Source organism: Falco cherrug, chromosome 4 (genome assembly GCF_023634085.1).
Source record: "Falco cherrug isolate bFalChe1 chromosome 4, bFalChe1.pri, whole genome shotgun sequence".
In the NCBI taxonomy this organism is placed as follows: Eukaryota; Metazoa; Chordata; class Aves; order Falconiformes; family Falconidae; genus Falco; species Falco cherrug.
In genome coordinates this window covers 32,985,833-33,012,788 of record NC_073700.1, presented here as the reverse complement: position 1 = coordinate 33,012,788, position 26,956 = coordinate 32,985,833, and the positions used below count along the sequence as shown (strand labels likewise).

At 45.9% G+C, this 26,956-nt stretch overlaps 2 protein-coding genes across 4 annotated transcripts in view; one reads left to right on the top strand and one right to left on the bottom strand.

The window, feature by feature from the left end:
- Window positions 1-12,164, bottom strand: part of TECPR1 (tectonin beta-propeller repeat containing 1) — a 30,167-nt gene extending 18,003 nt beyond the window's left edge. For 2 of the 3 annotated variants that reach the window (XM_005442508.4, XM_027810088.2), the window contains exons 1-5: window positions 12,069-12,164; window positions 4,129-4,361; window positions 2,257-2,439; window positions 1,618-1,740; window positions 844-969 (exon numbers count right to left, since the gene is read on the bottom strand). In XM_005442508.4, coding sequence (XP_005442565.2) covers window positions 844-969; window positions 1,618-1,740; window positions 2,257-2,439; window positions 4,129-4,361; window positions 12,069-12,093 — 690 coding nt within the window. In that variant the 5' untranslated portion in view covers window positions 12,094-12,164. Of the gene's footprint in view, window positions 1-843; window positions 970-1,617; window positions 1,741-2,256; window positions 2,440-4,128; window positions 4,362-7,222; window positions 7,355-12,068 lie in introns of those variants that run through there. The other variant, XM_055706688.1, reaches the window with a different exon arrangement.
- On the top strand, window positions 11,163-26,212 carry BRI3 (brain protein I3). Its single transcript, XM_055706691.1, has 3 exons — window positions 11,163-11,603; window positions 13,117-13,231; window positions 25,830-26,212. The coding sequence occupies exons 1-3, from the start codon at window positions 11,438-11,440 to the stop codon at window positions 25,960-25,962; spliced, it is 414 nt and encodes a 137-aa protein (XP_055562666.1). The 5' UTR covers window positions 11,163-11,437; the 3' UTR covers window positions 25,963-26,212.
- Window positions 26,213-26,956: the final 744 nt, after the last annotated feature.

Here is a 26,956-nt window from a genome sequence, read left to right as displayed (position 1 = left end):
CAGTCAAGTAAGCCTGTAGAGTTGGGATGCTTGTCACTTACTACTGGGAAGTATGAGGCATAGGGAATTTTACTTTAAACAATTTAAGCAAGAGTGCTTGCCTCTCCAGGCAGTGCCAAGCGTGACAGAAACCTCAGGCTATCTGTTAAAAGTATTACATTCCTCCCTGTGAGACCACAAATTAGAAATTTTCTAGAAACAAAGGAATGTCAGATACATGGTGTAAGGATGAAAGAAGGAAAGTAAGAATCAAATCTTTACAGCACTGAGCAAAAGAGAAGAGACTGACCGTAGGCCTAAAAACAGTAACAACAAAAAGAAAGTTGTATAATTTTCAATAGAAAATAAATGGAAAACATTCCAGAGCTGGATTCCATATTGCCAAGTGAGGTTACCATTTTCTGATCAGTAAGTCTTAGAAAACCATTTTGTAAACTCTTTCTCGACTCATACCTGACTCATCCCCACGGGGACACGGCACAATGCTTTGCAAGAATCTTTACCAGGTTTTAAGGCTTCTTCTCTTTGTCACCTGTGCCAGTCATCATTCTGGGCATTTTTCAGGATATAAGATGCTACTCAGCCCAAGTTGTTAAGATTCACCTGTTTATAGAGGTTTAAGGCTTCCATAGAACAGCAACCCTGTAAGATACTAAGCCTTGCCATTTCCAACACAGGTTGTTACACAACGTAGTCCCAAAGCAGCTTTTACACCTACTGCCAGACACACAAGCAGCGTATTTTCTTAAGGACAGGACACTACCAAACCTGCCTTGATTTAAAAGCATTGAACCCCTTTTCAGTAGTAATCTACATTAGAAAACTTAGGGAACATGCACATACCCTTCCTTGTAAAGAAACCGCCCATACTGATAAACGGCCAAGAGGCTCATCGGTGATCTCCCATCCTCCAACCGAGATATCATTGAAAGGGTCTGGCAACTGATCTGGATCATCACGGGATACAATCTGAAGCAAAGCAAAGCAAGACTGAGAAGAGGAGACACTGCAAACAGACAGGTGATTCGGCTGGTGGCCTAACTTGTTTCTTGCAGACTGGTTAAGGTATTGCTCACTAAAGCAGTGAGCATGGAAAGTCTTCCTCTCATTCAAGGCTGCTCTATGCAGAGAGGGGGGAAGCGCTGCCAATGCAGCACGAAGAAGTCTGTGTTTCATCCCCTAACTAAAGGGGACTTTTACTCACAGAACTGCGCATACAGACGTTCTTTGAATGGGAAAGCTGGAACAACAGTTTTTTAAAGAACAGTTATTCATACAGATAAAGGACACAGCTGGTGAATGATGCTAGACAGGTGCCACCTTGAAGGACAGTGTTTTGTCAAACAACCAAAGGAGGTTAAAAAGTTGATTTGAAATTTGCAAAGGAGCAAATCTGCAAAGCATCCACCTCCAACTGCATTCCCATGAGATTTGGCACCTTATTACCACAGGTTTCTATGAAAAATCCCAGCCTTCCATTTATGCTTACAAGAATTACAAGTTTGAAGTCAAGGAATCCAGGTCCAGCCTACAGAGCGGTGATAAAAGGCAAACTTCCCTGCACTTATAACTATTTCAGAAGATCAGTTTATTTTATATTTAAAAGAAATCCAGAACCTTCGCCCAAATGTCCCGTGATTTGTATCTCCTGTATCTGATCCACCTCCTGCGTCTGACACAAGAATTCCATTTCTTATCCTTTGTGTAGGTGCTGGGGAAGTCTATGGCGTAAGTCCAGCCCTGCAAACAGAGGTTTTCTTGTATGAAAATCAGGGCCAAGGAAAGCCTGAAATTGTAACTTGGAGCAATTCTGCACAACTCACTCCTACAAATACAGTGCAAGTTACTGTGCATGTCTCAACAGCCCTGATTAACAGATCAGCTAATTCCACAAATGATTTTTGCATCATATCCAAATTCTTCTGCATGATATACACAGAGCAAACAAGACACAGTAAAGCATTTTACTTTCTTTATAGTGAAGCTCTTGAATAACAATGGCATCCAGTTGCCAGCATTTCATGGCCTGATAAAAAGAAAAAAGCTTCTATAGAAGCTCCTATAGACTTCAAAAGCCTTCAAAGAAGATCCTTCCTTGTGTTGTATTATAGTTGAGCTATTGCCCAGAAAAGAAGTAGCTATAAAAAGTTAAGTGCCTTTTATTTTTACAGACCTTTTATACTTCTATAAAAGTGTCTTTTATTTTACAGATTAAGGATTCCCAGAATAGATCTCTTTTTGGTATTGTTCACCTACCCCTTTCTCTGTTGGTTCCCCTCCAATATTTTCATCCACATACCAGTCAGACTCCCACTCCCAGTGTGGTGAAGGCAGCGTGAAACTATCAAGCTGCTGATGTTTTAGCCCGCTCACATCACTCCATTGCCAGCGGTCACTGGGGAGTAATTTCTCACAAAAGCCACCAACTGGATTCCAGCGCTGCCAGAAATAGTAAATAAAATATTTTATTGGAGATCACATCATCTCACTGGACATCTACAGGGAGACATAAATGATATATCTCTTATTTTCTGCAGTAGAAGGGAAATAAATTCCTGAGGTGAACAAGAAAGTGTTCACACTGTAAGCTCCTGCCTAACATAGTCATTGGAGGAAGCTTTTTTAACTATCAAAGAAGGGCTGCCTACACAGCTAGTCCCAACCAAGTCATTTTCAGCTACATAAATAGGAACGTCTGATGATATACTTTACTACTAACAGTACTTTTTCTTTGGTGATGTATGGCACCATGATACTCCAGCATTAGGATAACGCTGTATAGACGGCCTGGGATCCCTAATCTGCTCCCCATGAGAAAGATTATTAGTATCTTGCCTGCGCTACAAAAATAGCATAGCTTCTGTGCCAGAAATTATGTCAAGATAACTGTATCAGTAAATCTTCCCTGTATCTTACGCTATACCAAGAGAGGGTTTTTTTCCAACTCTGGCTTTAATCAGTTACAGAACAAATAACTTACTAGGGTTTTTGCCAATGCAGCTGTGATTTTTCTCTCTGCCCCCCCTCCCCCCCTTACCTACTACAGAAATACTGGCAAAGTGTGTCATATATTACCGTCTTACATTTTAGGGCACATGGAAAATCAGTGGTTCAAAATCCTTTTACAATTCTATGCAAAATATTATGTACTTCTACTAGGAATCTGCCTAAATTGCTTTGCACATTATCTGTAAACTATTTGAGTTTAATTTTGTTGTTGTTAGATCTTGCAGAATGTTCCCTTTTGAGCTTTCTAGTATTTTGTTTTCCATTTTTTCATAGCCTAGAACAAACAAAACAGAAGTTTTAAACTAACAAACAAAATCTAAAGTTTTGCATTTTTAAAGAACATGCTTCACACAACAAAAGGAACATTCTTAAATGGCTGGAAAGTTATATCAATGTTAAATAATGTATAAAATGAATTTGTTGTATTTTTACCCATGCAGATAAGTTAATGTCTTTTCTCAACTTGTATTTAGCCCATTAGAAATCAGAGAAATGTGCTCAAGAAAATAATTTTTTGCTCTCAAATAACTTCTAGTTAACTTAAAGTCAAAATAGATACATTTCATTTTAAATAGTATTTTAAAGACATTCTTTGGAAGTATGTCACATAGGAAGGCTCATCTTAACACTTTAATGCAGAAAAGCTGGAAACATTGCACTTCAATGGAAAGTTATGTCTTTATTGGAGAAGTTTTCGAAACACTAAAAACCAGCATTTTCTTAGGAATAATTTATTTCTAATAATGTAGCTTTGCTGCCTGGAAGTTACGCTGGATGTGTATTTGTCACTAAGGAAACTAAAACATCAGGTGAAAATGGTGAATGTTCCGGTCTGAAGTGCCTTGCATAACACAGGCCATAGCACACACTGGTGTCACTTTTGGTAAGAGCAGGGAAGCATAACCTTCCTTTGGGAATCAAAATATTAAAAGAATAACCTGCTATTTGGCACATGTACACTCTTCAGGAACATCAGGTGAAAAATGAAAACAAATGAAACCAACCTTCCCGTGAGAAAAACATGCAGAGACAGCTGATGTACGGATTTACTGACAAATTTACAGATTTACATTTCTGACACATGTGGCAGTGTACAGAGGTACCCAAAACACATCATACCTGATTCTCATAGGTTTCTTCCTGGTATCTAATAGGAACATCGCCCGAGAACACGTAGGTGTATACTTGATGATCACAGGCTATTCCCCAGCAGCACTGTTTGACAGCAGAGACCCGTTTGAATTCCAGCTGTGTGTCCTTACAGAGCTCCCAGTACTGGCCAACAGTAGACAGCGTGTAAACCCTCCCAAAAATGTCAACAGCCCACAAAAGGGAACTGGGCATGGCCATGTCTGAAAGGCAAAATGGAGGTATTAATGGAAATGACAGTTTTAAAAAATGGATCTTGAGCCTACTGTAGATCAGTCCGGCTCCGAGACATCATCAGTCAAATTAAATAAAGATGTAAAGAATTATCTTTTAAAAAGAGCCAATGCAAAGCTAGCAGATCTCTTTCAGTCAGAGCCGTGCATTTACACCTCTGAAAAGCCACATCAGAGACCTTGCTACTGGCACACGATTGTCCATCCTGCAAGAGCTCACATCAATAGGACACCTTTGGCAGGCGTCAACACTGAACTGAAACAAAGCAGCACGGAGCATTTTATAGCAGAAGGCTTCACTCTCAAGAGCTGGTAATGCTGGTGGTGCTGCACACACTGCTCATCTCAGCCCACAAAGCCATGACATCTTACGACATGTCCTTCCCAGCCTCCTCTTGGTGTGTGCCAGCATAGCTACACAGGTTCAAGGAAAAGACGTGAAAGGGAGCTTCTCCGCAAGCACACATCTAGTTTCAATCCATGGACATATTACCTACTGTTGCCAGGATACCTCTTTCCAGATCTTTAGGATCTGATCTTTATTTAATATACATAGGTGTGAATTTAAGTGTACATAGAGCATGATTTGACAGCAGACACCTGGTTGAGTTCCATTCCAGTTTTATCACTTAATAACCTGCTACATGCTGGGCACCGCAGCCCTACCCTTCACAGAAGGGTCAGCATTTTATGTGAGGTAGGTGTACACCAGTCCTTTCAGAAATCAGGAAAGGTCAGAGTATTTCTGCCACTTGGCCTTCTGGGTGCCGTTAAACTGAATAAATTTCAGTTATTCTGTATGTCTGACAGTCAGAACTACTGATGAGTATTTTGAACTTTGCCTCCCGTTCTATTAACTATGTGGTGGGGGACCAGGAGGGAAAAAGCAGGAAAAAGGACTCGGATCTAACACCATGAAAGAAAAGAGGAATCCTTGCCCGGATTCAGCATGGAACACTGCTGCTTTGCAGCCAAAACAGCAACTGTGATTTCAACACAAGAGCCTCAGGAGACTTGGCTGCCTGCTTTCTGACCGACAGTAGGCGGGGGTACAGAGGGACCGACTTGAATGGTGTATTTGAATGGTGGAGGTGAAACTGCCGAGGATCTGGAAACAGCCAGGCCAGTGCCAAAGAACAGCACAGCAGTCACATGGGATCCCAGGGAGGATGTTTCAGAATTCTCTGCTGCTGCTGACAAGTACCTAAAAACCTGGATCCACCTGATGAGTAACAGGCAACAGTGAGAAGAAAATTTATAGTGGCAGAGAACAAGCGAGGCCAGGGGAAGCTCACAAGCAAAATTCTCCTATTAGCTGTGACAGCATAAATATGATGAATCCTCTAGTTTTGACTTCCCCCCCCCCCCATTGCTGGGAGTACGAAGGCAGGTATTGCTGCCTTGGTCCGCTCTTACACAAGCCATTTATCTTCTTTATATCCTTCTTTATATCCTGCCTTTCTATGTTAGGATAGTACAGAAGGACATAATACAGAAAACACGGAATGGAACAAAGCGAAGATGAGGTAAAAATTATAAGGTGTGTACCACTGGGAAAATAAAGGCCACGAAAACAAGCCTTTCAGTATTAGCACTTAAAATTCTGCAAAACAGTCTTTCTTAAGCAACCAGAATGCCAGTGAGTCTGGAGTAAAGGAAGCATTATGGATAAAGCAATGAAGATAGCTACCTGGGCAGATAATAAAGCAATGCTCAGGTGTGTTAAAGGTGGGCAAATATACAAATGAAGGCCGGTTCCTGAAAAGTACCTGGAACAGTTCAGAAAAAGGTAGCCAAAGCTCCAAAGATTATGAAGTTAGGAAAAACAGAGATGGGACAGAATTAAAATAATCCAGACAGATGCAACTGGATTAAAGTACTCAAGGCAGCCAAGATAAGTGAGATTCTGCATATTCTTTCTTCTGAACTTTTGAGATGGACTGTTTGGAGATACGTGCGAAAATCCCAAATATATCTGGGATTATAAACTACTGGTAAGCCTTCAGTTTGGGCCCCTTTGTGCAGGTTGCGCTGTAGAAGATGAAGACAGGTGTTGCTTGATTTTGAAGGATGCTCAGCACTGCGGCTCACAAGCATTTGGGCGGATGCAGAAATTGCCTGGTGTCCTCAGGGGGCCGGGAAGCATCTGCTCCGGCCCTGCTAAGTTCCTCCCCGTCCTTCAGCTCGGCCAGGTCAGTTCTGATACAACTAAACCTGTTTCACTGAAGGCGGTACGTTGTGGGGACTCCCGGCTGCCTGGCGCAACACCCCCCGCCGCGCAGCTCAGCACTCCGACGCCCTGCACACGATAAAGGTAACCAGGCCTCCCAGGAGAGGGGCCGTGCCCTGTCCCCAGGCCGTGGGGGGCCGGGCCTCCCCGCCCCCGCTGTACCGGCGGGGCCCGCACACCTGCCCGGGCCCCAGACCGCGCCGGCGCTCGCTGCCGCCGCTCCGCGCCCCGGCGTTAAGCCCCAAGATCGGCTTAACGGCGCGGCGGAGCCGGCCCTGGGCAGCGCGACATGGCGGCCGGTCAGGGCGCCCGCGCCCCGCGGAGGGGGCGGACGGCTGCGGGCCCGGGGTCTCCGGCGGCGGCGCCGCCCCGCCGCCCGAAAGCGCCTCCCGCAGCGCCCCGCACGCCTTCCCGGGGGGCTGCGCTGAGCCGCCGGCACCTGCCGCGGCGCCGCTCGCCTCGCACGCCGGCACGGGAGCCCCCGGGAAGGGCGGCGGCCCGATCTCCAGCCGCGCCCCGTTGCCCCGCCCCGCTGCCGGCGGCGGGAGGGCTGGCAGCGAGCGGCCCGGCCCGGGCTCGGCCCCCCGGGGTCGCCCCTCACCTGCCTCGCGCCGGCCGCGCCTCTCCCCGCCGCCGCCGCCGCTCCCGGCGGAAGGAGCCCCCGCGCCGCGCTCCGCCAGAGCGGCACCGCAGCACCGCGGAGGCGGCGGCCGGCGGAGAGCGCCCCGCCCCCACTGGCTACGCCGCCACCATTGGGCGAGGGGGCGCCGCGGCGGCCGCGTCACAGCGCGCGGGACGGGGGGCGGCACCGCGCCGTGCGGGAGAGCGGAGGGAGCGGCGGGGCAGGGCCGGGCCGGGGGGGCGCGGCGGGGCCGCCCGGGGGAGCGGCGCGGGGGTGGCCCGGGCTCCGCGGGGGAGCGGCCGTGGGGGCGGCGGGCGGCTCGTCCGGGGGAGCGGCGGCGGGGGCGGCCCGGCCTCCGCGGGGGAGCGGTGCGGGAGCGGCGCCGCCAGGGCCCCTGGCCTCGGGGAAGCGCCGGGGCCGGCTTCGGCTGGAAACGCCAGGGCTAGAGGCTGCTGCGGGCAGAGCGCCCCCGGCGGGCCGGTCACTGCAGCCGCAGCTAGGAGAAGCAGCCTTTGCCCGCAATTAGCGTTTACTCTTGATGCATCAGTAAATGCCTTGCCTGAGGTGTGAGGAGGGAGGTGGCTTTTACTGCCACGGCTTGTAGCAGTGTAGTAGTAGCATAGTAGCGGGCCTTGCCAGAAGGGCTCCGGAGGAGCTGCTTAACATCTGTTGCAGGACACCATGCACCTGCCCTGCTGCAAAATGGTAAACTCCCTTTGGAAGCACTTGCCTATAAACCTCAGGTTTTGCCATCACATTCCAGTTTGTTCTGAAGTGAGTCAGAAAACCTAACAAGGTAGGCAAGAACTTCCATGCCTGTCTATTCAAATAACCAAACGTGAAAGAGTTCTGCAAACAAGTATCTTGGATCTCTGTGTATCTCAAAGGCATGGTAGAGGAGGGTGGAGAAGCATTCGTCTTGCGTTTCAGGCAGTTTTCAAAGGGAACTGGCAGATCCATTGTGAATCCAGCCTTAGGAGTTTCTAGTTGCTGGTTAAAGAGAATACGTCAGCCTTGCTCTTATTCTGTGGCCTGTAGGTTCAGCTGGTTTCAATGGGCAGAGGGTTGTGGTTCGGAGGGTTGATGGTGTCTTTAGAGTGATGCCTGCATGAGGCGAAACCATCCTGTTTGGGTTGTTTCCTTCTAAGCCCCAGGGACACTTGACTCGCGCTGCTGTGATTTGGCCCCTTGCACAGATTGGTGCATACTTCAACACAGCATTTCTGCATCCCAGTAGCGTTTTGATGATTTGATCATTGTAGCATTATAAAGACCAAGTACTCTTGGGATCCTAGGAAATTAATTTTGCAAGATTTGTAGTGGTTGTGACTGACACATTTAATGTGTATTCAATCCAGTTGCCATTTTAAGCAGGTGGAAACAAGACTTTTGTTGTTTTCCATGGGAACCGGATTGCAGAATAATTTAAGGATCATTTTCTGGGATGTTCTCAGTTTGGATTTTGAACCACAGTCCTGTAACCTTACAGGATGGCAGTGTGAGTGATAAGATTATGCAAGGAGTTTGCACAAGTCATTTACAACCAGTACAGTTCTTTTCATGCTTATTTTAAAAAGGACCTTACCTGTGAAACCAAATGAACATTTTTCCATAGCACTGGCAGCACATAACTTTTTTGCGGTTGGTGGCTCTGCTACATCTGTAATTTGATGTAAAAGTTAGGAATAAATTGATGTCTTATGGAAACTTTTGCTCATTTTGGGTGTCTGATGCTGAGCCCTGTTCAGCTGCTGTTGTTGCAACAGAGATTTCCATTCTATAAGGAGCTAACAAGAGAAAGGTTTTGCAAAATCAAACAGCCAAATGTAAACCGATTTTCATTTTGCCATTGATTTGAACGGGGAATTTGCTTTATAATCCTGGGGCACTGGGTTGATGTGAACCTCGCCTCTAGGCTGTGGCCTGCGAAGGGTGCACCCCGGGTTGTCCCTGAACTGGGCTCTGAGGCCTTGTGAAAGAGAAAGAAAACATCCAGGTATCCTTTCCTACTTCTGTCCTTCAGGGTTATGGTTACTGCGTGACTTGGGAGGAAGGAGTTACCATCAGCGAACCAGGTCTCGCTCAGTTACAGTTGCTAGCCCTTGCTGGCTGGGAGATTTCCCTCAGTTTTGCCCATAATTGTAGCTGTCTAAATACAACCTGCAGCATACCACAGCAAAGCCATGGTTTGTGTGGAACATGCAGTTAGGGGAGGTCTACCCCTGTGACTAGGACACATCCCTGACCTCGGTAAGGCTAGAGCGCTCCAAAATTAACTTTGTGACCCTTTAAATCTGTTGTTATTATGAAAAACTTTGCTCTGTCCAAAGCATAGTCAAGATGCTTTAAGTCCTGTCTCACTATTTTGCAGCCGTTGTCCTAATGCAGTGGGAGACAGTTCGTACAGGTAGCTTCCCTACTGTCTGCACTGTCCCAAATCTCGCTTCTTTAAAAGGGGGATTTTTCCTGTCACTTGACATTCGTTTTAGGGAAGTATCTTTCCCCTAATAAGGAAGTACTGCATTGCTTTAAGATTTGTGCTTTTAAGATTTTTCTTTCAAAACCCTCATGTGATAAAAGCTTTCCTCAGAGCAGGAGCGGTCTTTAAATGTCGCTGCAAACCAGGAGCGGTGCCCCTTCCAGATGAGTCAGGCACTGCAACCGGAGGGAGGGGACAGAAGGCGAGAGGGCAGTGATCCTCTCACCATCATGTGGTGCTGGCACTGGCTTGGAATGTGGGTCGTGTAATCTGCGTCCCTGTTTCAAAATTTGTTGATTTTAAGGCGAATTGTTTAATCGCATTCCTCTTTCCATGTTGCCCCCCCCCCCCCCATTTATGGTGTGAAATGGGGCTAAACCTTCCCTAGTGCACGGGGCGCTATCGCGGGAGTCGCTCGGCGTTTGCTGTGGCGGTAGGGGCCGCGTTGGTACGTGTGGTGAAAGGCAAACCCGGGCGTATTTCAAACCCAAAAGAATTGGTGAACGGGACAGCTCAAGCGATGAGGGTATGGAGGGAAGAGGCCAGAGTTTTAACTGCAATAAAGACATGAAGACCCTTTCAGCCATGGGCCTGACCTGCCCGACCACTGAGCGATCCTGGATTTCCCAAAGGAGCTGAGCCTGGAAGCGCCGCTGGACCCGTTCCTTTAGTTTGCTGTGCAGGAGAAAGCAGCATCCCCCTTGCTTTCCCCTGCCTTTCTTTAGTGTTTTTCTAACTTCAGCATTTCTTTGAACCGTGTGAGTTTGCTTCTGCTTTTTCCTCAATCTCTCTTCAGAAGCTTTCCCTCTGCCCGACACTCCCGTCTGCGCCGCCCCCCCCCGACGTCTCGCTCTCCCGTTGCCACACAGCGCGGCTTTTCCCGGCGGGGACGTGGAACTTCGCAGAAGTCACTGCGGGGCGCAGCACCGTTTCCTGATGATTTTTGCCTTTTCCCGAGACCGCGGGTTCTGCGTACACGTCAACAGCCGCGCGGGATGTATGTACCTATGCACACCTGCACGCGCTCACACACGCGCTCACACGCCGACCCCCCCCAGCCCTCCCCCCTCCCGGCGCTCAGCTGGAGTCGTTTGGCTCCCGGATGGTTTGGAGCGGGTCCCGGCGTTGTCCTCCCAGGCGCGGCACCGGCAGCTCCCGCGCCCCTCTGCCGAGCTCGGGCGCTCCCCGGGCGGGGCTGCGCGGGGCCGCGCTCGCCCTGCTCGGGCCGCCGGCTTCCCGCGGGGCGATGCCCAGAAGGGTCTCTGAGCCCCGCCGCCGGCCCGGTTGCGAACAGCCCGGCAAGCTGGCGGCAGCAGCGGGACGCGGCGGCCGAGCGGGGCGGGCGGCGCGGCCCCTTTAAGGCCGAGGGTTCCCGGCGCCTCCCGGCGGGCCGCCCCGCGCCGTTGGGGAGCGGCGTCACGTGGGGCGCAGTCTTGTGACCGGCCGCGCGCGCGGTGCGGGGCGCTGGGGGAGGGGCCGCCCGCGCGCTCAGCGGCCGCTCAGCCGCTTCCCGCCTCCGCCGGCCCCCTCGCGCCCGGCCCCGAATGCGCGGGGCGCCGCCGCCGGGGCGCTCGCGCCGCCGCTGAGCTCCGGCGCCCCCGGGCGGGGCGGAGGGCGGCGCCCGCCAAGTTGGGCGCGGAGGCGAGGGCGCCGCTTCCTCCTCGCCCTCCCGGCCGCGCTCGGCTCCGCGGGCAGCGCCGCGCCGCCGCCCCAGCATGGACAGCAAGCCCCTGCTGCAGGAGCGGCCCCCCGCCTACAGCCCCGCCGCCCCGGGCGCGGGCTACGACTACGGGCAGAGCAACTACGGCGCCATCCCCGCCCCGCAGCCCGGCTTCCAGCCGCCCCCGCCCTACCCCTACCCGGCCGCCGCGGCCGCCGCAGGTGGGTCTGAGGCGGCGGGGGAGGGCCGGCCGGCCGCCCCGGGCGCGGCGGGCGGGGGAGGGCTTGCGCCCCCCGGCTCCCCTTCCCCGGGCCGGGGGGCGGCTCGGGGGGGCTCCCCCGCCGGGAGCGAGGGGGCGGGCGGCACCCGGGGGGCTGCAGGCCGCGGGGAAGGGCCTGCGTCGCGGCGGGGCTGCCTGTGGGGTCGAGGGGAGCGGAGAAGCCCCTACCCCCTCGCCTGAGGGGCTGCTGCCGCCGGTCTCTCGCCTAAAACCAGCGCGGGGGGCCCAGGTGTTCCCAAGCGCCACCTCCCCTTCCCCTCCTCCCCTCGGCGCCTTAGGTGTAACGGGGTTGTGGTTCACTACCCACTCCCCCCCGTCCCCCCCAAATACTGCCCCAGTTTGCACGCACTCCTGGGGTGCGGGGGTTTTCCGCCTCAGAATAGTGGCAAGGAGGCGCAGGACATACCCCGAGCTTGCCTTTTTCCTTGCATGCGCCTCACGGTTCTCTGGTTAATGTTGTTTTGTCCTGGTACGCTTCAGTAGTCTTGGAGAGACTTAGGCAGGTGAGTAGACGCGGTGCTTCTGTTAACTGGGTTAATGCTGACCTCCATCAAAGGAGGAGTTAGTCCCTCAAGAAAGACTGTAGAGTTAAGGGAATGCTTCAAAAGTTACAAAAAAATATGCAGCGAACCCAGACTCTAGTCATCAAGCATTGGGTTGAGTTTTGAGGCTGTAAATTGATTTCCTACTAATAACTTGGAGTTTATTTTCCTGTATTAGAAGTATTACTCATTACTTTCAGTTTAATTTTAAGTAGTGAGGTTGCTGGGCTTTACAGATGAATAACTTGAAGCTGAAAATGGGCGAAATGTATCCTGACTGTACAATCGCACTGCATGCATCTAACCATCCCTTTTAAAATTTTTAATTTTTTTTGTTTTAAAATTTTTCAGTGTTAATGCAGTAGTTAATGACTTGTCTTTTCTACCTACAGCTGTTAAAATGATACATTTGCTAGCCAACAACATGGGTTTCCTGAAAAGTTCTTGGCTTTTTTATTTCTATGCCATGCAGCCTGCTTCCTTTCCACTTGCTTCCTACCACTCCTACCTCTCTCTCCAGATAATAAACTTAGTATGTGAAAGTGAAGCTGGAAACCAGAGGAAGATTAGTTTTGTTTCAACTAGTTTGTCTGCTGGAGTGGGGCATACCTGGTACATAACATCCAGAAGTGAAAGTTGTGGTCACTGGTCATTCTCAAAGTTAATTAATAGCTCAGTGTCCTTTTTAGATGGTTAAATTGTGCTAGATACTTGGGTTTATGAAGTGGCTTTGCTGTTAGGTGTGCTGAGTAGTGTGTTCCAATGCTGATTTTGATAGAGCTTCCTAAAGTGCTCAATCAAGACTACATTTCTATTTATTTTTTGTGTGTTCTTTTTTTTTCCATGCTTTTTAATTATTACCATTGTTCTTTGTGCCTTATGTGTGGTGATTGAAGTTTTTTCTTATTTTAGGGTATGCTGTTCCTCCACCGACATCACAGCCAAACTATTCGAGCACGTACACCATTATTCAACAGCCTGCTACCACCACTTCTGTAGTAGTAGTTGGTGGCTGTCCTGCCTGCAGGTAAAATAGCTCTCCAGTTGTGAAATAAACTCAGTCTTGGGTTTTATTTTTTAAATTACAGGTCTCCATATATAGTTCCTTGGTTTTCAATTGTTTCTCTTGGTGTGTGTATTAGAAGTGGATTAATTGAAAAAGCACTAAAATTTAGCAGTGGAGTGCTTTAGGTTATGGCAGTATGAGCTTGTCCTAATGGGCTTGTGACAGCCACTATAATTAATATAATAGACCTTATATAAAAACATGAATCTGTTCTTTATGATGGAGGAAGATCTGGAAGTGGTATTTTTAATGAAAGGGCACTTCAGTAACAGATGTAAAGGGTCATTTCTTGGGGGAGAGGATGACAGGAAGTCCTTTCTGATGTGTTTATGTCTGGTGACAGTGAGTAGCATGATTTTATTGTGAAACTTTCTGTAATATTTGACCATAGTCATTTCTGGTTGTCTGGCGGTCCAGGCAGAAGGGCTTCCGCTGCTGTGGTGTCCCCCCCCCATGTTCCCAGCATCCCGACTATGCAAAGCCAGGCAGGGTGATTGGCAGTATTGGTTGAAAACATCAGTATCTTAAAGCTTTAAAAAGTCTTTCTTTTAAAGACCTCTTACTGCAGAAGAACAGGGTGTTTAATAGATTTGATTCCAAGTGTTAATCTGATGAAGTGGTGAAAACCAGAAGTGGTCAGCTATTGGAGCTGCAACAAAAGAACAACTTCTCCCTCAGACATCAACAGCCATAGAAAAAGGGAAGGAGGCACTCTGTTTCCACATCAGTGCTGCAAGTCAGCTGTGTGCTCCCTTTCACTTCTCAGTTCTTCTCATCCTAGGATATTAACTAATGGGTGAGGGCAGCCAGATTGCTGCTGGTGTGCCTGGCCAGCTCTGACTCAAATGCAGAATCATCTCCTTTCTGTTAAAATGTATGGGAGTTACCCTTGTGGTGTCTTGCGAGGAGGCACGCAATATTCTGCAAGTCCAAGCCCTCATCCGTTTCAAAACACATAGGAAATGGACTTGCTAGAATAGCTGACACAATAGCAGGTTTCAGCACCATGAATGTGATGGAGATTGTCACAGTGGCAGAGGCTGTCCCCCTTTTGGTTTTGTTAAGAGTTGGTGTTTGGGAGTCAGTACCTGTCTTCAAAGGTGGATTCAAATAAGCACTATGTTGTGGTGCTATGTAAAACCAGGTGCCTGCTGAAAGGCCACTAGTTAAGGCTGAAGAACTTGTTGTTAGACCTATTGATCTAGAAGATGTATGTTGTAGACAGCAAGAGAAAGTAAGCACTGACCTGTTCAGAGGATGTGGTAGATCCTGCCACCTGAGTAATTGCATTAAAGTGCTTACGCTTTAGCTCAACCAGAAGGCAGGAAAGATGTTATTGCTTGGTAAAAGGCAGGCAGTGTCTTTATACAGGCCTTCTGGCCCTAAACCCAACAAATCTCAAAATATTTTACTGTGGAAGTGGTCTTTGCAATAACTTAAGGTTGGCAGACTTTTGCTGCTATTCTTAGGAATTATGCCCTGCCCCCCCCCCCGCCCCGAAGTTACCCTAGGATGCTCTAGGAAACACCTTTGAAACAATCATTTGCAAGTATAACTTCAGCCAAATTTGGGAAAATGAGCAATCTTTTGTAAGGTGTTTTCTAAGTGACCTCACTTGCATAGTTTTATAAGTCATCAGACTTGCTCTGCTGCAGGTGCCCATCATGGACTCCTTCCTAAAGCAAAATACTGTCCAAAAAAACTTGTTTACTCTTGCATCCTCGGGTTTTGTTCTAGGCTGGGGGCGGGGGAAGAGTTGTGAGGAGAACTATGACATGTTGATTACTTGAGGCATAATACTGCACTGCTTAAATTGTAGGACTCTTCTCTGCACTTCTGAAATACTCTTGATCAGGGAATCCCAAGAATGAGTCACTGTATCTAGTGATGGTGTGTCATAGTCATCTTTGCGGTGTCACTATGTTTTTCCCTAATTATCTTTAGAGGAAGAGTGAAGTGTCAAGGAAGGAGGGGAGAATCTCAGGTTGCTTGTCTTTTGACTAGTTAAGGAACTGATAGTCTGGTACATCAAGAGAAAGGACAGGGAGGCTGGTTGGGAAGCACACATCAGAAATATTCGGGGGAACCTGAAGGGTCAGGGTTCATGGCCTGGAAGGTTACACTAGCTGCTCCTCTTAGAGGAAGAGGTCACAATCCTCTTAGACTTCTCTAGACCTTAAACATAGTTCTAGTTTACTTCCTTGGCCTGGAAACCTATTTTATGAAGAATGCAACATGCAGCTACTCTGAATACAACACTGAACAGAAAAGTTGTTGAAAGGGCATTGATAAACGTAAAAAGTTATTAGTGGCACATAAGAAACTTCCTTACTAAACTGCCAGGTCAGTTGCCGTGTTGCTCTTCTGATTTGATGCTGTGCATGATCGCTGGAGAAGTCACTGCTTCAGCTCATGAGGAAAAATCCTTGTTTGCGGCTGTGGAGTCATGTAACTGGTGGAGTAGGCTAAAGCCCATGGAGAGGATTTCTACCATCAGAAATACAAACTAGTCTTTTGCACTACGGCATGTATGAATGTTGCTTATTGAAATCAAACCCATTTCCAACTTAAAATATATGGTGTTGAGCAGAAATACCCAGTATTGGTCCGTTATTGGGGGAGGAGTCTGTTTTACTGCAGTCCCAAATGATCTTGGGATTAATAAGCTAGCCTAACTGGTTACAGTTGATCTTTAAGCTTGATTTATGGTATGAAGCCAGAAAAAGTACGAAGTATCTTCAGAGGTAGCCTCTCTACAAGCAGGTAGCATGCCCATGGTCACTATGTAATTGCATCTTTTTTCTTCTATCTCTGAAGTGTTGCTGCACCTGAGGGATGACTCTCCTGTCTCGCAGGCTGTACCTCTTGCTTAGAGTTGTGCATTAGTCAGATCATTCCTTATTCATCATTGGCCAGTGTTGCCTTCTAATTACAGACTTCAGTATTAATGTGCATTCCATCCTTCCTTGCATTATTAAAATATCTGGGGTGGTTGTAGTCTTGTTGTCTCGGTGTGAGTTCTTCTCCCAACCCTGATGTACAGAGAATTAAACTGAGTTGCAAAATCTTGTCAGCTTTACTGCTTGTAGTTGACATCTAAGGATTGGCCAAGTCCTGCTTTTCAACTATTTTATGCTCCCAAGTACAGATTGACTCATTACAGCCACGAACTTTAGAGATCCTGTCACGTAGTCTTAGCTTGGATAATGCAGCCTGGCTGCTTTTCTTGTGGTCACTTTCATTTTCTTTTTCTCAATCTTGTGTTGTTGGGTAGAAAAAATCTGCGAAGGAATGTTTACTTTCCTATTACTTAACAGAAGAAAGACTCCTTTAAAACTTGTGAAAACACTCTGTTGTTCTGATGTTTGCAAAAGCTGGTTCTTTCAAAATCTGGGACAGAGCCTGTGATGGGCCCTGCTGGGTTTTTATTGTCCTGTTCGACAAATAGTCAGTTCCTTGGAAGAAAGGGTGAGAGAAAGGACGTAACGCTGCTGCTTTGTGGTGGCTTTATCTTCTGACAATTACAAAATATCTGCTTGAGAAGTTTTATAGTGGGTCCCAAATTACAATACTGAAGCTTCTTCCAGGACTGGAAGATGATACAAGTTTGGTTAAAGCTGTATTATTTTCACATCTCTTACAGCCTTCTCCATGCCACAGGTGTTTGGGTTTTTTTGTTGTTGTATTTGTTTGGTTTGGTGGTTGGTTTTTTTTTTTTCTCTGGCTGGTGGGGGTTTGGGGTGGGGTGTGTGTGTGTGTTGTGGGGGTTTTTTTGGGTTTGTTTTTTTTTTTTTTTCCTTAGCTTGACAAAGTAGTGAGTTCACAGGTTTTGGTTGAAATTTTTTTTTTCTTCAATTAAGTGTCTGTCTTCTGAAAGAATGGACTCTGTGAAAATTGCATTTAGGTGATCAAGTTCTTCAAAATGTCAGTCTTCTGGTTTTCAGTTATTTCAATCCCAAGTGCTGCGTGTGGTTTGATAAAAGTCCTTCAGGATATCAGTTTTTCTATAGTTATTTATAACAACTATATTTAAACTTTATGTAAATACTCATAATATAATTTCATAATATGTACTGGTTAAATATGCAAGGAATTAAAAAAAAACAACACACCACCTAGCTATTTGGAGAGCATATCTGATACACTGAGGAAAGCCTGCAGATTTTCAGTTTCTAACAGCAGGCTGACATGCTAGCGATCCTTTTGAATTTTGTGAGTGAAGCCAACTTTGAAGTACCTTTTCAAGAGTGCTGTAAAGAGGAATAGCTATAATACTGCAGCAGCTCCTGACACTGCTTTTTGTCATAAAATTCCCCCTGTGTTGGGAATTGGTGTAGCTCCCTTATACTACAGCACGCAGCTTTTTGTAAGCGTGTGCTATTCAGGCAGGCTGGGGCGTTCATCCCTGCTGCGCTGTAATTTGGTGGCTGGAGCAGTTAGGGCATGAAATTCAGCAACGACTTAGGCACGTGACTGCAAAGAAGAAAGCCTTGATATAGCAGACTTGAGCAGATGCCGAGTCTGCCATTTGGAATTACCGACTAGGATACCTGTAACGTTTTTATTTATTTTTTTTCCTCCTGCCTAACAGCAGAGACATGCAGCTGCTTAGCAGGAAGTCTGTTACCTAAGCCCAGCAGAGAGGAGGTGGTAAGCCTGTTAACAGGGTCCCAAGTGAGAACAGCATAGCTCTTGTTGCTTCTGAGGATTTTTGTTCTACTGGTCTGAACTGATTTGTGGACAACAATAAAAACAGATTTTTCTACTACAGGCGAGTTTACGCCGAGTTTACGCCATGAATAAGATACAGCAGGAAGTATTCCCTGATGGGACTGTGTAAAAATTATAATCTGGTCCCTAATGCCCGGTCTGTCATAGGGACTGAGTTGATAGCATTTTTTTTTTTTTTTATTGATGTCACCATTTATCTTGGTGTCTGTATTTTGATAATTAGGATTTATTTGTAGCATTGAGTTATTCTGGGTGTTTGGCTGTGTATGCAGATAAGCGAGGAAAAAACACACCAGATCTCAGTCTAGTTTGTCATGGATAGATTTCTGCCATCTACAGAGAATTTTAACTGGCATGCTTAGCCTCCTTTGTGAGCCTAGGCTGTTGGTGTGAAGCCATGAAGCTTGTCTCTTAATTAGTGTGTTCTCAGAACTGGAATTCAAGTCATGGTGCTACTGCATTAGAGAAGGCTGGTGATTTGTAGGCATTTCAAGAAAGACAACAGCTAGATACAGGCTGTTCCCACTGCCAGCATTTCTCTGGCTCTGCAGCCAGCCCTCTGTATAGGAAGTGGGGCCTAAAGCATAAGGAAGTTCAGATAAATCTGCAGATACTATGGTGTCTCTTACTGGGAGGTGACTTTTAAGGATAATTCCATTTACATATATGCACAGCTTGTGTTGAGGAGGGGAAGCCCACGGTGATGTATAGATCTGGGCTCCTTTCCGTGAATACTGTGGATCAGCAGCTGTTCAATATGCCTTCAGGCTGAGGCTAGAGGAGCTGGCACCTCTCTTTGTGGAAATTAAAACTGTAAACATCCCATGCGTACTCAGTAGTTGCATACGTAATTGTCAATTCCTTTTCTTCTGCTGCTTGCAGGTAAAATTTAAACATGCTTAACCTAGCAGTTGCTTTAGCTAGGACAGACATAAAGAAAAGCTGTCCATGTTTGTTTTAGTGTTCAGAATTTAGATTTAGCGTGCAGCCTCTGAAGTCCACGCTTGCTGCTGGTCTGATGTTTCCACTGAAACAGAGACCCAACCAACCCCAGTGGCAGGAGAGATGGGATACTGGTTTGAAAGATCCACTTGCTTGATCAGTGAGGGAGTATCTGTGTAGAAGACAGCAGCTGCCTTAAGTGCAGATTCTTTTCAGGTGTTGCAGGGCTTGTCATACAACTAAACTGTCTCCGATTACCTGGGATAACCCTTTGACTTTTATTTGTAAGGGATGAAAAATGCTGACCAGCACACATTTAAATACTGTGATGTAGTGTTAAGTCTAAAAACGCATGTGTTAAATTGTACTGGTGCTGTGTGTGCAGGTCTTGCTATTGGCCCTCTGATCCTAAGCATATGACTTAAGATATTGATGTTTTTAAGACTTATTTTGAAGAAGGAGGTTATCTGAAAAGTAATTTGGTTTTAAATACTTGTTGGTGGGAATAATTGACCTTACTTTATGGAGCTGGCAGCTGCAGTTATAGCTTAAATCCAAGACGCTGCTTGCAGTATAAATAAAACTTTGCACTTTATTTTTAGATTGGGAGTGGTGCAGTTATAATCAGCTTTTATGTGGTTTATGCTGTAGAACAAAATTTGTTTGGTTACATTAGTGAATCTACAGTTTGAATATGGAGTCTCTAATTACTCTGCAGCTCAGGTAAGATACACAAGCAAAAACTAAAATATTCATAGTCTGCCTTATAAATGTTTTTTTCCTCCTTTTAAATTTAGTAACTGGCTAAGCAGTGATTGGATAAGTGTTCCATCTAAAATTAGGTGGTGACACAAATCAACAGAAGCCAGAAAGTGTTTGTGTAGTTAATGCTGTCGTAGTAATTGCAGGGCTATAGATGTGACGGGAGCTGGCCCTGAAGTAACAGGTATGTTGTGGTGGAGGTCAGGCAGATATGGCTCTGATAGGCTTCCCAAATGGGTGTCACTTGTCGGTGACTTGGCCTGCTGCTGGCTGCACTGCCCCTGGTCTTCCTCTGCTGCTGCCCCAGCACTGCTCCCTGTGGCTTGCCTTGTTCCGCACTGGTCCTTTTCCGTAGGTCCGGTGTTGCATACAGATGGCCATTATTTTTTTTAATTATTATTTTTTTTAATTGGCATTCTGCATTACCACAGAACACTTCGTGAATAACTCTGTTGAGGGGGAAAGGAGTTTAAAATAAATTCTGTTTAAAGTGTCAGGGACATCTACTGACCAATAGACTTGGGCCTTGCAAGCTGATTAGGAGGGTTGATTGTAATGGCTCTGACAGCAGTCATCTATGCTTGGGTTTGCAGCTGCTCGGGGATGACCAGAAGTACCCTGATTGATCCCTCTCTACTGTTTAATTAGTGTGTTTATTCTTTAAGGTCAGATCAAAATTAGGCTGCTTATACTCTTAACTAAACACACTGGCTTACTTGTCACAAAGGTATACTTCAGGGCAGGAACTGAGTATGGAATTCATAGGAGAGAAGGAGAAGATTTAAAAACATTAACAAAGCATGAGTTGAATGCCTGCAGGAGAGGAATGCTCAATGTGTGTGACTGGAAAAGATGCCATTGGTGTAATAGCTAACCAAGGCAGGAAATACAATAGCCTTAACGTGATGTGTGCCGCACTTGGTATGCATTTCCCAAAGTAATGTTATTTTTGGTGTCACTGAAATGCCTGGAAAAGGGACTGCCTCTCTTGGATGGATCTGTAGTACTGAAAACTACCTAAATCTTCTGTTACTCAGAAACATGTAGATTGTGTCTGAGCCAGCCTCTCGGTACATACAGTATGTTACTGGGTTAACCTGTGGAGGCAGAAAATGGAGAGGCCTCACCTCCTGAGCTGCTTCTGCTGATTTTTATTTGGTCTGAGGGTGCTCAGCATTTTATGCGTTTCCACAAGTACAAATTGCCATATTCAGCTTCTGCATCTAGGCTTGCCGGTTTGGGTTGAGCACTAGTGTCCTTTCTGTCACTGTGTCTAACCAGTCTGGTGCTCTAAACAGTTTTGAATCGCTTTGTATTTCAGACCTATTAGCAGATGCTTCCCAGGAGATGGCACTTCTAGTAGCACATCTTTTCCCCAGTGAATGAAGTCGACAGCCTTGTTTACTGATTTGTTTCTTTAATTGCAGTCTTAATTTTGAGGGTTGCTTGCAATGTGATATTACAGTTCTAATGTCCACATGTGCCCTCGGCAAAGAGGTTGTACAGCAAAGAAATAATGCTGAAGCCTTAAGCCATGTTACACAACACCCCCCTCAAACACAGTAATATGCTCAGGTAGGACAACTAGTTGGAAATCTCTGGAAGCAAGGGTTAACATGAGGCTCTTCAACTCTGTTTTAAAAGTCAGTCTTGATGTAAGCATCTCTGCTTGTGTTAGTACGCTCTGAACTTGGCCAAGCAAGCAGAATTTGATGTTTCCCGGTATGGGCTAATGGTGTAACGACTGGTTTGGGATTAGGATGTGAAAGCTGGGTAGCAAGGGTAAATTGATAGGAGCTACATTTTCTTTATTTTTCTTTCCTTTTGACTCTCATTAATTCACATACTGGTTTGTTTGTTTGTTTTTTTTAAAATGCGGACCAGGCTGTATGCAGTGGTCTGTATGAAGTATTCATAATCCAGAGTATATGGGGGAAAATTACTTCACAATACGCCCCTGGATGATATTTGCCTCTTTTCTAGTAGTGGCAGTGACTGCTGTTTTGTTCATAATTTTTTCAGTAACTCCTTCTGTATTTCTTTCCATGGCAGTACTATTCCCTCTGACTGTTTTCCGCATCAGTATTTCACTTTGGGGAATGCTCTGTGGTGAGAGGGAAGGGGAAGCAGGCAGTGCTCCGATGGGCTGATGAGAGTCCTGGGCTAAAGTTCTTTGTAGCAGAAGACTAGACACTGACTAAAAAGAAATATTAACCAAGCTGAGCAAATCTAGCACCTGTAGTTTCTCTGAGTGCTGCTTGCTGAGGTGGTGCAGGGCAAGTACTGTGAGTCAGTGACTAACGCACCAAGACAAGGGTGAGTTTCTGCTTTGCAGCAGAAATGGCCTGGCTTCTTCTTGTCTGCTGGCACATGGTGTCATTTTTGTCAGCACTTTTGCTGTAGAGGTAGAAATGCATTGCATGCCAGGTGGGGGGTACGTGATGCCTTTCTCTCTGATCCTCGTACACCCACTGGACATAGCTGTCATCAGGTCAGCAGAAGTGTAAAGGCAAGTTGACAGCGCACAGAACTGCTTGTTGTGCCCACAAGAAACACTCGCAGTATCAGCTGGGCAGATGCAGGCGTTGCCAAACCTGACCTACAGGAGAGAGCTCTGGGAAACTGCATCACAATCGGCAGCGCTGTTTCCAAGAAACTTGCTCTTGCTGCTGCTGAGTGTGGCTGTAGTTGGTGGGTCAGTATTGGAACTTGGAGTAGAAATACCAGAAATGAAAGTGGGATTCTGTGTGTGAAGTCCATCCATTCTGTAAGTCGGCAACTCATTGCAGCAAGAATAATTTGAATCGAATGCAAAACCCCCATAGGTAAGCTGGACCAGTGGTCTGGTATGGCACTCTGTCTGTTGGAGTCTCATCGATGGGACTGTCATATCCTTTTGGAGATATAAAGAAATCTATCTATAAAGTTCCATTGTTACCTCATGCTTGGTTCCTTAAACATCACTTTTGCTTCAGTTGGAGAGGAAGATATTACTGATACCACAACTACTGTACAAAGTACTCGGTAGGTGTTAGGCTTTTTTAGTACTTTTAATACTAACAATATTATCTGTGGGTGACACACCAGAACCATTGTGCTTTAGAGCATGTGCTGACTGCATCAGTGCGCTGAATATGGCAGCTCCATCTGGAGAAAGGTGGTTTTATCAATTTGGGCAGCACCAGGGATACCTTTAAAGTTTTATTTTAGGCCAGCGTTGATATCTGGATTTGTGATTTGGTGATACAGGTATGGGAATAGGAGCTAAAAGGTATTGGAGAGAGAGGTGAAACTTTTTCCATGTTTGAGGAGGCTTTCCTGAAGTCCTTTGGAGCCATGGGAGAAAAAAGGAGGTACCTGCGCCACTGAAACTAACTCTGCAAAATTTGTTCCAGCTCTGGGAAAAATGGTTGGATCCAAAGTCCTGGAGAGTTTGTCACAAAAGCAGAACACTGCTGCAGAGCTCATCTTACTGTTCTTATCTCTCTGGACACACAGCTGTCGGTGTTCAAGAGTATTCTTACATTGTTATGGCAAAATAAAGTACTTGCACTGACAGGTGGAACTCTGATAGTGCGCGTGCCGGACTTGCAAGGAACAGGGGGGTGATGTTACACCGAGTGCGTAAGGAGTAGCCACAAAGAACAGCATAGGCTACAAAAGTCTGAGCTCCGGGACACTTGTGTGCTGAGACTAGGGTCTGTACGATGACTTGAACATTAGTCTGCATCTTTTAACTTGTCGTCTTAAAGGAATGTTATTTGAGGATATGAGATCATAAAACTACTCCTGGGATCAACTGTACCGTGACAATACCTTTATACCAAATATAAAGTCAACTTCTATTAACAAGAACTTTGTAAACAGAATAAAGTAAGTTCGTCAAAGGGAGGGGACTGCTGTTGAACGCTTGAGCTGAGCGTGAAGTTGCACCAGCAGCAGAGTATTAAGAGCACTTTGAAAAGCCTTTGGGTTGTTGTGATGGCTGCGGGGAAGGGGAATGGTTCTTAAGTTTAATCAAGTTGTAATGTTTTAGCCAGCTGCAGTAAGGAAATGGTCTCTGAGTCTGCGTCTTCCTTCACTCTATTTATGTGCAGAATAGATTGTCTGTGAACTGCTTTGTAGGGAAACAAGAACTTGTTGGCCTTGGCACCTTGCTTGTAGCATGTATTTCAAGGTCACTTAGCTCTGTTTTTGTTGACTTTCGCTGTACCAGGGACTTAAGAGGAGACATCTTGTTCAAGTGTTTTGCTAAACCCCAAATTCTGACTGTTTAGTATAGCTGCTCAAACATCTTAAGTCTGAATACTCAGGCTGGCTTTACTGTCCATCTTCATTTTTGGGGATGTTTAGACACAGCAGTTCAGAAAAGTTGGGGAGTGAAATTTGGGTAAATTTCTGCTCGCACAACTCTGCTGAAACACTTTTCCACATAGGGTGGTCATTCAGCTGGGACTCAGCTGGAGCCAGATGACATCAATAGCAGATTCTCCTGCAGTTCTAAAGGGACATCAGTTTTTGGAAGTGGAAACTGGGAACACCACTGAAGGTTATTTCAATAGCGATGTGTGTTTGGCCTTTGGCCTTTTCTAGCTACCAGAAATAAACTTGTTAAACAGCTTAGACAGTAGTGCTGCACCTCTGAGCTGTTTTAGTGACTTAGGAGTCTGAATGTGAGTAGTTGGCATAGTGCTCTGCACAGTTACTTATATTGGCACCTTCCACAACAAAGTGCTGAAATTTAAAGTATTCTTTCACTGTAAATCTACAGTTGTAAGTTTTAAAGTCCTCCTTATCCTGCGAAATTGGTCAGAGCCCTAAATACTCGGTGCACTTAGCCCTCTGCATGTTAATTATTGACTTGTGCTCTCTGAAGAAAGGTATGCCAGCACATCTGAGAGAATGTGCTGGCAACTGCAGGAACCAAGCCTTGCCGAGTTGTGTATGAATTTGAAGTAACAAACTGAAACAAGCCTGTTTGCATCTCACTGTCTGCAGGGATTTTAACTTGCTTAGTGAAAGCGTGAGCTGGATGTTTCACCAGAAACCTTTAACTAGGGTTACACAATATTCTGCCCATTCAAACCTTTCTCTTAGGAAGAAACTGAGAAAAAACACCAAATCATCAGATCAAAACATTCAGAAAACAAGGGTTAATTTTTCTGAGAGCTCTAGTGCACATACACCGTGGGAGACTTGAGGTTGAACGGACTGAGAGGGTTCACCCCAGGATAACGGTGGAAACTAGGCAGGCAAAGCATATGAGGCAAGTATGGCTGCTGCCTCTTGTGAAAGACCTAAAAAGCTGAGAAATGGAGTTGTTTGGTGTGCAATGACCAGTGTAACAACACTGGTATGGTTAAATCTTTAGCACTGTATTGTTCCAGAAGACTCAGTAAATTATTTTAAAAGCAGTCTTCCATTTTTATGAGAGTAAACTTCAGTGGCGCTAAGGTTTAGTTCTAGAAAAATGTATCTTTACCAATACGCAAAAACGTGACCCCAGGAAGGGCTAGCAAGGAACAAAGTTGGCTACTTGCTTACAGTCTCTGTCCTAAATGTGTGGTCTTTTATACCTCGCAAGGTTGGTTGAGCTAGGATGCAAGAATCCAGGAGAAAAGCTGTGACTTTCGGATTCTTTAGGGAGCAGAGATGGCTCTAGAGGCGCAGGCTTTCATGTTGAAGCTTTCTGAAGTGCAAGTGTGTGATGCTTGGTGTACCTGCATTAACCAGTGTTGGGAGTTGACAGAGCAGCTCAGAGCTGTGGTGGCTGTTTTGATCTAAGTACCAGTTGTGAACTGCAGTGATGGAGAAATAGTTGCTGCCTAGGACGAAACAGCTAGTTTGAATTAAATCTTTTAGGCTTCTTATCTACAGTCTGATCACCTCCAACTTTCCTGGTTTTTTTGTTTGTTTTTAAGTGTTACGATTCAAAACCTTCTGCTGCAAGCTATGAAAAGAAGGGCCTTTTAAAGGGGGGGAAAAAAAAAAGCAAACCCCAAACATCTTTGTACTTTTATCTTGCTGTATAAAATGGTGGGTTTTTTAGTGACTGCCAGATCAAAGTGGTAACTTCGGGGTGAACCTGGATGTCCTTGACTGAGTCTGTTTTCTGTTTTTACAGGGTTGGCGTGTTGGAGGACACCTTCACCTGTCTTGGTGTTTTGTGTGCCATTGTATTCTTTCCAATTGGGATTCTGTTCTGTCTTGCACTGAGGCAGAGAAGATGCCCTAATTGTGGGGCAGCTTTTGGCTAAGGGGATGAACGTGGATGTGCTTATGGAAGCTACAACTGTTAGCATACTCTTTCTAATGTAAATGTCATGTACAATCATTTTATTTGCTTCAGACCTGTTTTGTAAAGTGTGAAGAAATTTAGTCTCTTGCATGTAATTTAATCTTTTATGAGCATGTGCATTGCAAAACATGAAAACCCAACTTGTTTTCCATGTTTAGTGGCACCTGTTGAAAACTAAATAAAACTGCTTTTCCTTTTGCAATCCTCAACTTGTGGCTGGATTATTAAGTATGTGACTAATGTGTATGATAACATGCAGTCTGAAAGTAGAGTTACTACAAAGGAGGAGAAATATTTGCCAGAATCCTTGTGATTAGAAAAAAAATACGTGGTTTAGGGCTGTACTTGTTTAACATCTGATGTGCTTATTGAGGAAAGTGTTACAAGTGCCGTGTGTGCTACCGGTGTGCTAATGGACCCTCTGCCTTCTGAAGGCACTAGTAGTAACAAACAATAATAAAAAGTGAGCCTTACTTTAATTAGTGAAGGTTTCGCTTATATAGGGACACCTGTGACCTCCAAGGGCTGCAGCAGGGCACTCTGCTTGGGGCAGGTCATATGTGGCAGTGCCACAGCCTCTGTTTCCAGAGCAAAGATTTTTGCATTTCAGACTAACTTAATTCTGACATGGAATTAGTGAAAGGTTATACAGTCCACCTTGACTTACCCCTAATATGCTTTAGAAAATGGGGTCAGGTATAAGTTTCTGAAAAGTTGGTGTTTCAAAATGGAATAATGCATATTTATGCAAAGTTTCATAGCAAATGAAGCGTCCTCAGCCTTGAATGTGAAAGGGCAGTGTGAGAGGAGGCAGAATGAGTGGACTCTACCTCTGCTGCCATCATATGCTCATATACTATTTTTTGATATTAAGTAACTGAAAGGCATTTCACATGACTGGATTTCACTGTTTATGGTGGTAGAAGCAGGCACAGCAAAATGAATTCTCCATG

Coding starts and splice junctions, on each gene's coding strand:
- BRI3 (XM_055706691.1), top strand. CDS start 11,438: ATGGACAGCAAGCCCCTGCTGCAGGAGCGGCCCCCCGCCTACAGCCCC. Junction 11,604..13,116: donor GGCCGCCGCGGCCGCCGCAG/GTGGGTCTGAGG, acceptor TTCTTATTTTAG/GGTATGCTGTTCCTCCACCG. Junction 13,232..25,829: donor GGTGGCTGTCCTGCCTGCAG/GTAAAATAGCTC, acceptor CTGTTTTTACAG/GGTTGGCGTGTTGGAGGACA.